General features: G+C 28.4%; 2 protein-coding genes and 1 long non-coding RNA gene across 7 annotated transcripts; 1 reads left to right on the plus strand and 2 right to left on the minus strand.

Moving 5' to 3' along the window:
* The first annotated feature begins 182 nt into the window (after positions 1–182).
* On the plus strand, positions 183–11030 carry LOC117206426 (serine/threonine-protein kinase atr). Of its 2 annotated transcripts, XR_004487388.1 has the most exons (40): positions 183–226; positions 302–507; positions 586–756; positions 813–970; positions 1040–1189; positions 1255–1453; positions 1526–1665; positions 1747–2315; positions 2385–2549; positions 2614–3096; positions 3166–3343; positions 3417–3662; positions 3736–3852; positions 3929–4051; positions 4120–4367; positions 4431–4652; positions 4728–4899; positions 4973–5099; positions 5161–5285; positions 5359–5519; positions 5597–5757; positions 5838–6031; positions 6097–6181; positions 6260–6405; positions 6474–6590; positions 6661–7025; positions 7135–7395; positions 7464–7689; positions 7945–8129; positions 8187–8386; positions 8455–8627; positions 8684–8827; positions 8883–9040; positions 9108–9339; positions 9425–9563; positions 9639–9753; positions 9837–9990; positions 10143–10379; positions 10459–10795; positions 10875–11030. XR_004487388.1 is itself a non-coding variant. In XM_033445764.1 (39 exons), exons 1-39 carry the CDS (start codon positions 183–185, stop codon positions 10639–10641), a joined length of 7479 nt encoding a protein of 2492 aa, XP_033301655.1. In that variant the 3' UTR covers positions 10642–11030. The 2 variants fall into 2 exon arrangements, 1 of the variants encoding a protein (XP_033301655.1); XM_033445764.1 differs by having other exon boundaries at positions 10459–11030.
* LOC117206641 lies at positions 1449–10143 on the minus strand. The gene is made up of 3 exons (XR_004487418.1): positions 9852–10143; positions 9621–9772; positions 1449–1624 (listed from the first exon to the last, which is right to left on the minus strand). It is a non-coding gene; the product is annotated as an uncharacterized LOC117206641 (long non-coding RNA).
* LOC117206617 (odorant receptor 13a-like) lies at positions 10658–12090 on the minus strand. 4 transcript variants are annotated; one of them, XM_033446142.1, is made up of 4 exons: positions 11646–12090; positions 11470–11570; positions 11307–11406; positions 10658–11222 (listed from the first exon to the last, which is right to left on the minus strand). In XM_033446142.1, exons 1-4 carry the CDS (start codon positions 11748–11750, stop codon positions 11100–11102), a joined length of 429 nt encoding a protein of 142 aa, XP_033302033.1. In that variant the 5' UTR covers positions 11751–12090; the 3' UTR covers positions 10658–11099. The 4 variants fall into 4 exon arrangements, with proteins under 4 accessions (XP_033302033.1, XP_033302025.1, XP_033302015.1 ...); XM_033446134.1 differs by having other exon boundaries at positions 11470–12090; XM_033446124.1 differs by having other exon boundaries at positions 10658–11406; positions 11646–12089.
* Positions 12091–12650: the final 560 nt, after the last annotated feature.

Below are 12650 nucleotides of genomic sequence, written 5' to 3' on the forward strand. Positions count from 1 at the left end.
TGAATCAAAACACCAAATTTTTGTTTGAAAACATGCCTTTAATGAACGAACACATTTAATATTTTTAAGCAATGTCTACCGGTTAGCGCAATGTTTGATAATTATTTGATTTTGTTATAATGTAATATTTACTTTTATACATTGCGTACGATCTAAGAAAATTAATAACGTGGATTAATAATATGGAAGTACATGATAACTCAATTATTCTTCAAACTAGTACCAGGTAAAGTATTGTGTTAATTTTTAAAGTATATAAAATTTTTTATTTTAGATAATAATGAGAAAATGATTTTTCTAGTAATGTGACAGTGGCAGATTCGGTATGGAAATTCATTAATAGTCCTATAATTGCAATATTTTCTGATTTAAAAAATGCAACTGCCAAACAAATGCTTTGTTCTTTATTGGAGTCAATAATTAAAAGTTCAGCTACTCTGACAACAGTTTTAATCCCACCTTTCAGCAATGGAATGCAAAATGAAACGCTAAAATGTCAATATACTGGTATAACAATTATGACTAATAAATAATAATAAGGATACATTGACAAAACACAGTGAAGTAACATACCTTTAATTATAGCATTTACCACCTGGTTGTTTGGTGTTATGTTTCACCTAGTTGGAAATCCTTTAAGTAATGAAGTTCTTAGCAACAGCATAGAGATACAAGCTTGTATGCTTAGAATATTATCTAGACATCATATTACAATGTTTGAAACGATTAGTAATGAATATATAAACATTCTTCAAGGTATGTATTAAAAATGGTATCATATATGCAACACCTAATAATATCATTAATTTCAGAAATATCAGAATTTTACAAAATCAGTGGAGAAGAAGATACAATTGTATTGAACAAATTTCATACAGAAAAAGATATTATAAAAAATTTGGATTTACAAGCATTTCCTGTTACAATAAAATACTGTGATATACCACAAGTGCAAACATCTATAATTAAAGTAACAAATTTTTATTTAATTTTCATTAATGTATTTTATATTGTTATAAAGATTGTTATATTTTTTCAGATTATAGAAAGGACAGGAGTTTCTGTTTGGAATCATAAAATACTCTCTGAAAAAGTATTAAATGTAATCATGATATCTGTTCCAAATGTAAAATTTATAGCATTAAATCTTTGTATAAAATTAATGAAATTTTCATTACTTAGTAAAAAGGCAAGTATATTGTGTAGTAAGTTAAGATATATATATATCAATAATTTGGAGTTAAACATTTTAAGGAACATGAAAATTTGATACTCTATGTTATTGAGATTATTAAGTTACTTCCTACGTGGTTAAACTTATATGAAGTATCAGAGAATCAATTGAATAAATTTTTATGGGCATCTATTGAACTTATTCGGTCTTTATCAGTATCTTCAAACAGCATTGAACTCTGCTTTCAAATCATTGATTTTACAGTTAATGAAATGAAATGTGAGTTAATTATGTATAAATATTTTTGGCCCTCTCTTTGTAATATGTTATAAATTAAAGATTCATGTTTAGGTCGAGATACTAATCTTAATGCTGTAGAAGAAATACAAAAAGTAGCGTGTAGCAAGATTCAGCAATATTTTATCATGAGACCAAGGATTTGTAGTCTTTCTGAAACAGAAAAATTTATTTCATATTTTGAATATTGTCCGGTTTGTAACAATTAAAATTATGTGATGGTATATTCAATGCATAAACTACTATAGTATTTTAATGCAAAAAAATCATTTCAGGATTTTATTATAATTTTTATTCATTGTGTACTTATTGATATCAAACACACAGTTAGTGCAAATGCTTCAGTGAATAATATATGTAATTCATGGAATTTATTAAAAAAAGAGTTAATAACTGCAACACAAAAGGAAAGGTTTAAAACATCCATGTATATCTTAAAAGCCTCACATATTTTACAATCATGGTTGAAAGAACTACAGTTAACAACAAATTTGTATACACATGAGTTAGATTATGTTTTGAAGGTATTATTAAAAAATCTAAATTCTGGGCTACATCAGCAAAAAGATATTATTTTCGAATGTCTAATATATATGATAGCACATAATGAATCAGATAAAGATTTAATTCAGAAAATATTAACATTACCATTTATACAAAATATTGAAATTCCTGTGGATATACTCAATAATCATGCAAAAGAAATTGCTAAATCTCTTAATACTGATACAATGTTAAAATGTCTCGAAGCTTTATGTGAACATGGTACTGGAATGGAACGATTAAAGCTATTAAATACATGTATAGTAGGTTACCAAACTGAGATAGCAGCAGGAGCAGTATTGTAAGTAATTCATGTCTGAAATCATAAAAGTAATGAAATAGATATGTTAAACCATGTAAATATTGATAGGAATAGTGTACTACTTTTAAAGAGTGAAGGAGTACAATTGGGAAGTATTTCAAGATATGTTCTTCAACCTGCATTACATTCAAAAGAACAGAAAGTTCATGAAATGCTTGTAATTGCATTGAGTAAAATATGCTGTTATTTGTCAAAATGTGGAAGTTTCAAAAGGTAATTTGTTATATAATTTATTCATTAATCAATGAAATGTTTGATAAAATATTTTTGTTCACAGAGGATCTGATAATACAACATGGACATTAAAGTGCAAATATTGTAATGATATATCTGAAAACAATATAAATTCTAATGCTTATATCTTGGAAGAATACGATCATCTTCTTCGTCCATATTTTAGTTTATTATCTTCAAATTTTGTTTCAGTACGTTTGAAAATCTCTGAAAATATTCTTTCTTTTTCAAATCACATTATGTCCTTTAACAATAACAAAGTAGCAAAAATGTGGTTTTTATATATAGAAGATGAAAATCCTGCTATCCGTTTCAATATTGCTACAGCAATAAAAAGACTATTATTGAATAAAATAGGCATCGTGTCAAAATTTACTATGACTATTGAAGATGATGTACCTGTTTGTTTAGACGAATTTGTTGGATCACTTATAAATACCATAGTACGAGCACTTATGAAAGCTTTAACAGATGCAAACCATGAGTTGCATGATACTTTACTTATTACTGCAAGAAATTGTGGATGGTATAGTAAATATTTAAAAATATTTATATTGTTTAATATATATAATTTCCTAACCATTTTCAATTTTAGTGTTCCATTGTTTATAATTGAAAGGCAAATTTTGAATATATTTTTAATTACTATATTGCACTCAACATCATCTTCAGCAGCAGTAGCTTTTGCAACTACCGCATATCATGATATTGCTAAATTCTTAAACGTTTCTCCAAAAGTTTTATACATTAGATATAAAAAAGATTTTCTCAAGGTATATAAATTTTATTAAAATTAGAGGTATAAAACTATATTTTATCAGGCAATAGTATATTTTTCCATTTTAGCTCATAATACAATGTGCAGTTCATAACTTTATACATTATTCTTACAATATGGCTACATCTATACACCGTGTTGCAAAATGTATTGGTTACGAAGGATCACGCCAGTTACTATGCAAAGATGGACATTACGCAGTTTGTTTTTTACTTCCTTTTATTATTGATGTGCCGAATGCAAGAACTCTTTTGCATGACATAGCTGAATTAACCAGTATGGATGAGAAACAAATGTTAAAAGAATATTTTCCTGTATGTATATTAATAAGGAAATGTATTTATTTTGCTGTTGTTAATTATTACTTTAATTTAAATATTTGTTTAGTACATTTGCAGTTATGCATTTCTGAATATGCCTCTTGCTACTGCTACGGAATGTTTAAGATTAGTTTCGAAAATTACGCAGACGAACTTATCACTTTTAACAAGACAATCATTTATGGTAATGTAAATAATACACAAACTGGACTACATTATCAATACTCAATTTTAATAATTTCAATAAATGTGATTAATAGGGCATATTTGAAGAACTAATATTAAACTTTCATGAGTCTCCTAAGAAAATAGTTGGATTATTAAAAATTATATCTGATTATGATAGTAATGCAGATAAAAATTACGTTACACATAAAGGAATTGTAAGTTCATATCTTTAATTGTATCTTTTTACAAGAAAGAGTCAAATATACATGTGCAATATTTACAGGAATCTTATTTGAATTTACGTTTACACGGCATATTAGTTAATTTTGATATAAAGCTTGGATTAAAATCGGACGAACATACACAGCAGTCAGCACTTGCTTCATTAGCTGCACTAATGGAGTATATGGGTGCACAATATTTGACACCGCTGAGGTATAAGATTTTGGCGACACTACGAACTTCGCTAGGATTTAAAAGACCAGGATTTAGACCTCTTGTTTGTGATGCATGGAATGCATTTATTCATAAGTATGTAATAAAAATCATTATGTTCGCAAATAACGAATAATGAATTGTCTATTAATTTTTCAGTATAGCTATTAAAGAACTTGGTCCATTGTTACCAACGATATATGTTTCATTAATATCGTTATTAAATATGTATCGAGAAAAAATAATTACAATGCTAATGTTCCTACTTATTAAATGTAATGAAGAATGTCCAGAACATATTGCAGAATTGTTTTTTATAGATGATATTGAAGTACCTGTTGAAATGTCAAGCATAATTAAAGCACGAATTTTACAAACTAGGTATATAAAATATATTTTTTCCCAAATATTAAATACTTAAATAGTTTACTGTATTAACGTTTGTATAAATTTTAGGCCTAAAGGATTTGAAGAGAATTTAAAATTATGGCTTAAACGAATTACGCATGAAACGGACGAAGTAATAATCAGAGCTTTGATGTATTTACAAAAATTTTTAGCTGAAAATCGTAGTCAACTGAATGAAATGATTTTGAGTGAAACAAATATCCATCCATTGATTGTTGATGTGGGTTTGTTACTTAAAATAAAAAATATGTTAATGATATATAGTAACTATTATGATATAAATAACTTTTTAGTTATTATACACATTATTAATCGGATGTCAACATAAAGATGAATCTATCCGTCTATTATATGGCGAATGTTTAGGAGAATTAGGAGCTATTGAACCAAGTCTTCTCCCTCGTAGAATTATTTCTAGAGGTATACTGTACATTAATTTGTTATTTATTTAGTTTTTATATTAATTTCTTTTACATTTTAGTTGACAGTAAATTTATTTCTGATATGAATGAAGAATTTGCTTGTGCTATACTTTTTGAGCATGTTCGGGCGTTTCAAATGCAGAAAAGTAGTCAGAGTATGGATTGTTTCTCACTTGCTATTCAAGTAAGTAATACATTATCTTATGGCCTTCTCTATGACAGATACATTTGTATTTTACAAATGTAAATAATTTTAGGAAATTTTAAGAACATATGATATTTCGCCCCAAGGGAAAAACAGTGAACTATGGAATAGTTTACCAGTGACTATGAAACAGATCATTACCCCATTTTTAACTTCACATTACAAGATTGCAACTATCAGTGATGACAAAACGTTTCCTCATCCTATTTATGGGTAAATATTTAATAAAAAAAAGGGCTATAATATTGAATTATTATTCATTATATTCAATTAACTTATTTTTCAAACAGTTCTGAAGCTGGTTCCTCTGTAGAAAACTGGGCATATAATTGGTTTTGTAATATGTTTAGTAATATCCACGATGAATCTCTTAATAATGTATTACGAGCATGTAAATTAGCACTCAAGCGTGATATAAAAATATTAACATTTTGTTTACCCCATGTTGTTGGTAAGCATTTTTATTAATATTATTTTCGCAGTATGAGTCATTAACTATAATCTAAACATACATTATATTTTACTCATCAGCGTATATAATAACAAATAGTACTACACAAGAGCACGCAAAAATACGAGAAGAAATATTAACAATTATCGATGTTAGAAAAAAACCTACACTTGATCCTGAACTATCACGTCATAGACCTCTTAGACATGGACATAGAATAAAAGCAGATGATGCCAGAATTTCCGAAGAAACTAGGCGTACACGTTGTGCACAGGTATGTATATAAAAAATGATATTTTTACTGCTCAATTAATAATCTTTTTTATAATTTTCGAATAGATCATATTTTCAGTATTAGATCATTTGCAAAGATGGCTTTGGGAACAACGATTGGTTCGAAATCACAAGTATGAAGCTTTAAAGAGTGAGTCCTTTATATTTAAATTGTTAACAATAAAATATAATAATTATTAATGAATATATATTTTATTGTTGAATCTAGACTTTTGTGAAACATTAAATGCATTAGTAGTGGCGGAAGGATGTTATCAATTTCAAGAATATCATAGAGCACTAATGTATTTAGAACAACACATGGCTTCTTCTAATAAGGGATTATCAGAAGCATTGGAGGGTGGATTACTTGCTGTAAGTATCAATATAAGGTTAAAAATAGTCCGTTTATTAACTATATCTTCTTTTTTGTGTATATGTAGAAAATATATGCACAACTGGATGAACCAGATGGCATATCTGGCATATTAGCTACACAGGATCATACTCCTACAGTTCAACAACTAGTTTTAGCTCATGAAGTCAATGGGCAACTTCAGGTATAATAAAATTTATTTATTTAAATATCAATATATATTCATATATTCGAAATGTTCATGAAATATATAGGATGCTGCTACCTGTTATGAAAGATTGGCACAGAAAAAGACTTTGAAGCATACATATTTACAAGGAATGATCCAGTGTTATCTTGGTCTCGATCAACCTTTTACAGCAAAACATATCACTGAAGGAGTCTTAAGTAACAGATCAGAGTTAGAGCCATTAATGATTGAACACGAGCCGTTTTGGAGATTAGCTCATTTCATAAGATTTGATGACACTTCCCAAAAAAATATAAAACATATACTACTTGAAGATCTTAAGAAAGGTATTAAACCAGATTTATCATCCTTAAAAAAGAATCTGGTATCATTGTTAGAAGATGCATCACGGCCAGGAGCTTATCAACAAAGCTATTCTTACATTATGAAGTAAGATTAATATTTAAAACTATATCTCATGCTAAAAAACGGTTTATTGTATTTTACTTACTGTCTTACTGAACTAATTATTTTTTACTGTACTTATTATGATGGATAGGTTACATATATTAAATGAATTTGATAAAGCAGTTGCTACTATGCTGACTGATATGGGAAAATTACCAATGATATTCGAAGAATGGGAGAAACGTGGTCAACTTGTCCGCGCTTCACGAGGAGTAGAATTTGTGTTAAGTATGCGTAGAGCTACACTAGATTTGGCACTTCAATTACAGAGAGAAATTGAAAACAAAGAAAATTCTGTATTAAAACAAGAAATTGGCAAGATTTGGCTTAAGAGTGCGAAGATTGCGAGAAAGTAAGTGCCATTATTTATAACTACATATATAATATTTATCATCTTGCTTTGTTACTCATTTCTTTCAGGAGTGGATTACATCAACAAGCATATATGTATATTTTGTCTGCCAGTGATTCTTGTCCTCCACAACAACTTTATATAGAACAAGCACAATTATATTGGCAAAAGGGCTGTCAAGAAGACGCTTTTATAACCCTAAAGCGTTGTTTCTCCAGTTGTTTTCGTCCAGCTATGCACTACAAAAATTTGCCAACAGGCGAATCTTTAGAAGAAAGGAAACAATGTGCAAAGGTTTGTTTATACAAAAGAAGTATAATATTGGTATAGTGTAATATTAGGGTGGGATTTCCTACGTGCGTCCAATCAACGCACTCATCTGTATCTTAAGATATAATCTTAAACTCTCAATAAAGAAGCATGCTTTTGTGTTTGTAGCGATATCGTGTGATTCGCGTTTAGGATTATGTCTGATGCAACCGCGCGCGTTGTACACACATAGGAAATCCCACCTTTAGCCAATAATACCAATATTCATTTATTGTATAGGCAAAACTTTTATATGCGAAATATAATGATGAAACAGTTAATGTAGATACCGATGCTAATATTATAAATTACAAAGAAGCTATTGAAGTTTGGAGAGAATGGGAAAAAAGTTTACTGTTTTGTGCACAGTACTATGAGTCTGTTATAGATAGAATGTCTGATGAAGAGAAAGATTCAATGGGACGGTAAGTACAAAACAATACATTATTTCTAATGGGTAAGATAATTAACAATATGTTTAGAGATTTACAAGTGCATACCATGAATTACTATGGGAAGTCACTTCAATATGGTTGTAAGTACATTCATCAATCTATGCCGAGAATGTTGACTATATGGTTAGATTTCGCTTCGCGTGCAACATCACGATCTGACAGTCTTAATGATGGGGAACAAGAAAAATTTCGACGAGACGCATTATTAAAAATGTCAAAAATCATGGGTGAGTATAATAATTCCAACTATTGAATTAAAATAAAACTAAATGATGATTTCTTTCCTATGGTATAGAAGTGTATCATGAAAGACTACCAATATTCATGTGGCTAACTGCATTTAGCCAACTTGTATCACGAATATGTCATCCTTCTCTTGAGGTGCAAAAGACTATCTGTACCATATTAGTAAAACTAATTCATGCTTATCCCCAACATAGTTTATGGATGATGGCATCAGTTATTAATGTAAGTTTTTTATCTATTAATAATTAAAGAAAATTTTAATAGAATATTCTTTACAGTCTTCATATCCTGCACGACAAAGACGTTGCCAAGAAATTCTTAGTCATCCTAAACTTAAAACGCCAGAAATGACCAAACTTATTACAGATTTTCATAAATTATGGGAGCGATTAATTGAATTATCAAATAAAGCAATACCAGAAGTAAGTTAAAATACTAATTTATATAAACTTTTATATATTTATGATTCTTTAACAGGGTGTTATGAATACGACAGTAAATCTCTTGTCACGGAATCTTCCCCGTTTACTTTCAAGCAAGGAATTTAGTCCAATAATGATACCAACGACCAAATTTAGACAACTGCATCTGCCGTCTAAGGGCATGTCGTTAGAAAATTATAATGCATTTTCTTCGTATGTATGACATCTTTTTTATATCACTGTATATCATAAAAAGTTTATAATCTTTTGTAAATTTTAGAAATTGGATTCATATATCCGGAATAGAAGATAATGTAGCTGTTATGCCATCTCTTCAAAGACCGCGGCGTATTACATTAAAAGGGTCGGATGGTAAAGATTATCTATTTATGTGTAAGCCAAAAGATGATTTACGAAGAGACTTCAGATTAATGGAATTCAATGATATTGTAAATAAATATCTTCAAAATGATCCAGAATCTCGACAAAGAAGATTGTATATACGGACATATGTAAATACATAATAACTTTAAATGTACTGTTAGGAGCTTAAATTTTAATTACAGAGTTTAAATTAAGTGTAAGTTTAAATTACAGAGCGTTGTACCTCTGAATGAAGAATGCGGTTTAGTAGAATGGGTACCGAATTTAGTTGGGTTTAGACCCATTATTATAAGTTTGTATAAAGAAAGAGGTATTGCAATTTCGAATAGAGAACTTAGAAGCATATTATGCTGTAAGTAGAAATACTATATTGTAAAAAAACATTGTTGATAAGTACGAAAATTCTTACTTGAATATTGCATTGTAGCGTTAAAAGATCCATTGGAGAAGAAAAAGAAGGTGTTTCTACAACAACTTCTTCCGCGTCATCCATCAGTACTCGGAGATTGGTTTCGTCTTACATTCCCTGATCCATATGGGTGGTGCGTTTCACAATTATTTCTGTAGATAAAGCAAACATATATTATTTAAACGTAAAAAAATAATAAACATATATGTATAATAGGTATGAAGCACGTACTGCCTATATTAGAACTACAGCAGTAATGTCTATGGTGGGATATATTCTTGGCCTTGGAGATCGTCATGGAGAAAATATATTATTTGATTCTAAATGTGGAGATTGTGTACACGTAGATTTTAATTGTTTGTTTAATAGGGTATGTAAGAGATTTATTCATAAATTAAAACCTCAATACAATTTAAATGCTTCACATTTATTCTTTGTTTTAATATCTAGTAAGGCAAAACATGACTAAGTAGTTTATATACAATAATTATTGTAATAATTCAAAAATATTTCAATTATCAGGGAGAATTGTTTGAGTGGCCAGAACGTGTACCATTTCGTTTAACGCATAATATGGTAGATGCTATGGGACCATTAAAAATTGAGGGACCGTTTAGGCGCGCTTGTGAAATAACTATGAGGGTTCTCCGACAACAAAGTAGCACATTATTAAGTGTATTAACACCATTTGTATATGACCCACTTGTAAGCTGGAATAAGAATCATATTAGTGAAGGTGGTGAGAAAACAAATGAAAAAGTAAGCCATAATATAATATATTATAATGCAATAAATTGTTAATATAAATGGAACATAAAATACATAATTGAAATTTTAGGCTGTGGAACATATAAAAAATATAGAACAACGACTCAAAGGTTTAATTCGATATCATGGAAAAAAATTAGAGAATATTGCTTTAAATCTTAGTGTTGAGGGACAAACTAATCAGTTGATTTTAGAAGCGACTAATGTAGATAATCTTTGTCAAATGTACTTTGGATGGGGCGCATACATGTAAAGAATATTACGATTTATTAAGTATTTAATAATTTAATGTTTATACATCAACTGATTATTAGTAAATTGAAACTATACAAACCAGTTCCTAGACTAAGATTCTGAATTAAAGCTCTGAAGCATCATAAAATATGAAAATGCAGTACTGAGTATCTGTAAATATATGTAAATGGTCAAATAATTGTTATTATCTCGGTAATATTATGCTAACGAAAATTTTACATATTTTTTTAGATAAATATGTGATGAAACTTTTACCGCTGTAAAATTTTCCAAATGCATTATGTATAATTTTCCTGCTGTAATATAACTAGGTCTTTGAGAACGCACAATGATCATACACATTTCATCTTTAATAAAAGTTGCTAATTGAGACCATTGTATGGAATATACAGCTGTGCTTATACTGAAACTCTTTTACACTTAAAATTAAGTACATCTATTCTTATACATATGTAATTATATAATATCATCCACCTCTTGTATTAACATGTCTCCAGGAAAACAGAAAAGTAATAATTGAAAAAATGCCACGATTAAATGAGAAGCAAACTTAATCATTTTAGACTGTTCCATTAACGTCTGTAATGCAAAAATATGTATTAAATAACATATAATAAGTTGCTTATGATTTATTACAATTTTTAAATCTGTAAATATGCGTACTGCAGAAACCTGAAATCCGACGAAACAAATTAGGAGACTACTGATCATTGCTTGTAAAAAGAGTATTAGATGGAAATTTTTTTCCATATTGTCGCAAAACCTGAATTATATTAAAGTGAATAAGAAATAATAAAATTTTTGGAAGCACATGAAATCTATTTACCAAAGCACTACTTGATGATGTTTGATTACATGTATTATTTGAATTTTGATTTCGTATAAATTTGCATTTATGTGTTTTGAATTAGTCTTTAAACGAGTTATCTGCAATAATTGGATTATTTTAAAATAAATAACATTACAATTATATACATATATATAGTAGAATACAATACATACACGATAGATGTATGAATCGAGTTGTTTCACATTTTTTCTAAGTACCGCAAAATGTCCGCATGTATGAAGTAGAGCAGTTGCAATTAGACCATCAGTTGCAAGCATGACCAAACAACAAATACTTGTTGCCAATATTTGAGATGCATATGCAATCTATATATGTAATTATATTTATAAACTAGTAACTACAATTAAATCGTGTTTGTAATGCAAGTGAAATGTAATGGTACCTCATACAAGGGAAATTTATAAAAAGCCACAGGATATGATGCAGCAAATGGAAAGTTCATAGTAAAATTATCTGAATCTTCATGCTTTGTAATTAATATTTCGATAATAGGTAAACTAAAGAAAAATAATAAGGCGTTACACATAGAAATGAGATATCCTTTGGTAATGGTTTTAGCATATCTGAAAGGATATATATTATTTATATGGAAAATACATTTATAAAACAAATAATTTAGTTTTAAATATTAATAATTATATACAATGCATATTTTTTTAAGTATTCAAAAACATTAGCTTCAATTATTTTCCAGTAATCTGTTAACATGAATTCAATAAAAAGCTCTAAATTCTTTCTATTGAACATCCAAATTGCTGATTTTAACATAGCAAGCGAAATTGTTAGTAAAGTTGAGCTACGAACAATAAAAAGAAGGATCTAATAAATATTTTATTTACAAGAAATGTTGATTACTTCATTTTTAGAAATATGCAAACCCTATTTCCATAACAATGTTTAAATCATTCCAATTTGTATAAATCATTGTTATTTGTGGTATAATAATAAGCATAATACAACTAATACATATAACATATCTCACAATACTTATTGGATAAAGTCCAACAAATTTAAGAACTAGTTGATTTATGAAAACATAATCTCTAATATTCATTGTATTTGGCTATCTATTCAGATATTTGATTTATAATAATAAACACATTTTATTTGCACATTTAAAAACTATGTTTCCACACAATTTAGATTTTGTCCATGTT

This window comes from Bombus bifarius, unplaced genomic scaffold (assembly GCF_011952205.1).
Source record: "Bombus bifarius isolate JDL3187 unplaced genomic scaffold, Bbif_JDL3187 scf7180000007966, whole genome shotgun sequence".
Classification (NCBI taxonomy): domain Eukaryota; kingdom Metazoa; phylum Arthropoda; class Insecta; order Hymenoptera; family Apidae; genus Bombus; species Bombus bifarius.

What these genes read in the sequence shown, in the direction of transcription:
- LOC117206426 (XM_033445764.1), top strand. Translation starts at nt 183, where the DNA reads ATGGAAGTACATGATAACTCAATTATTCTTCAAACTAGTACCAG. An exon ending in TGTTAAAAGAATATTTTCCT is followed by an intron (nt 3,663 to 3,735) that starts GTATGTATATTA and finishes ATATTTGTTTAG; the next exon opens with TACATTTGCAGTTATGCATT. An exon ending in TTTCCTCATCCTATTTATGG is followed by an intron (nt 5,520 to 5,596) that starts GTAAATATTTAA and finishes TTTTTCAAACAG; the next exon opens with TTCTGAAGCTGGTTCCTCTG.
- LOC117206617 (XM_033446116.1), bottom strand. Translation starts at nt 11,750, where the DNA reads ATGCTTGCAACTGATGGTCTAATTGCAACTGCTCTACTTCATACATGC. An exon ending in CATCATCAAGTAGTGCTTTG is followed by an intron (nt 11,407 to 11,469) that starts GTAAATAGATTT and finishes AATATAATTCAG; the next exon opens with GTTTTGCGACAATATGGAAA.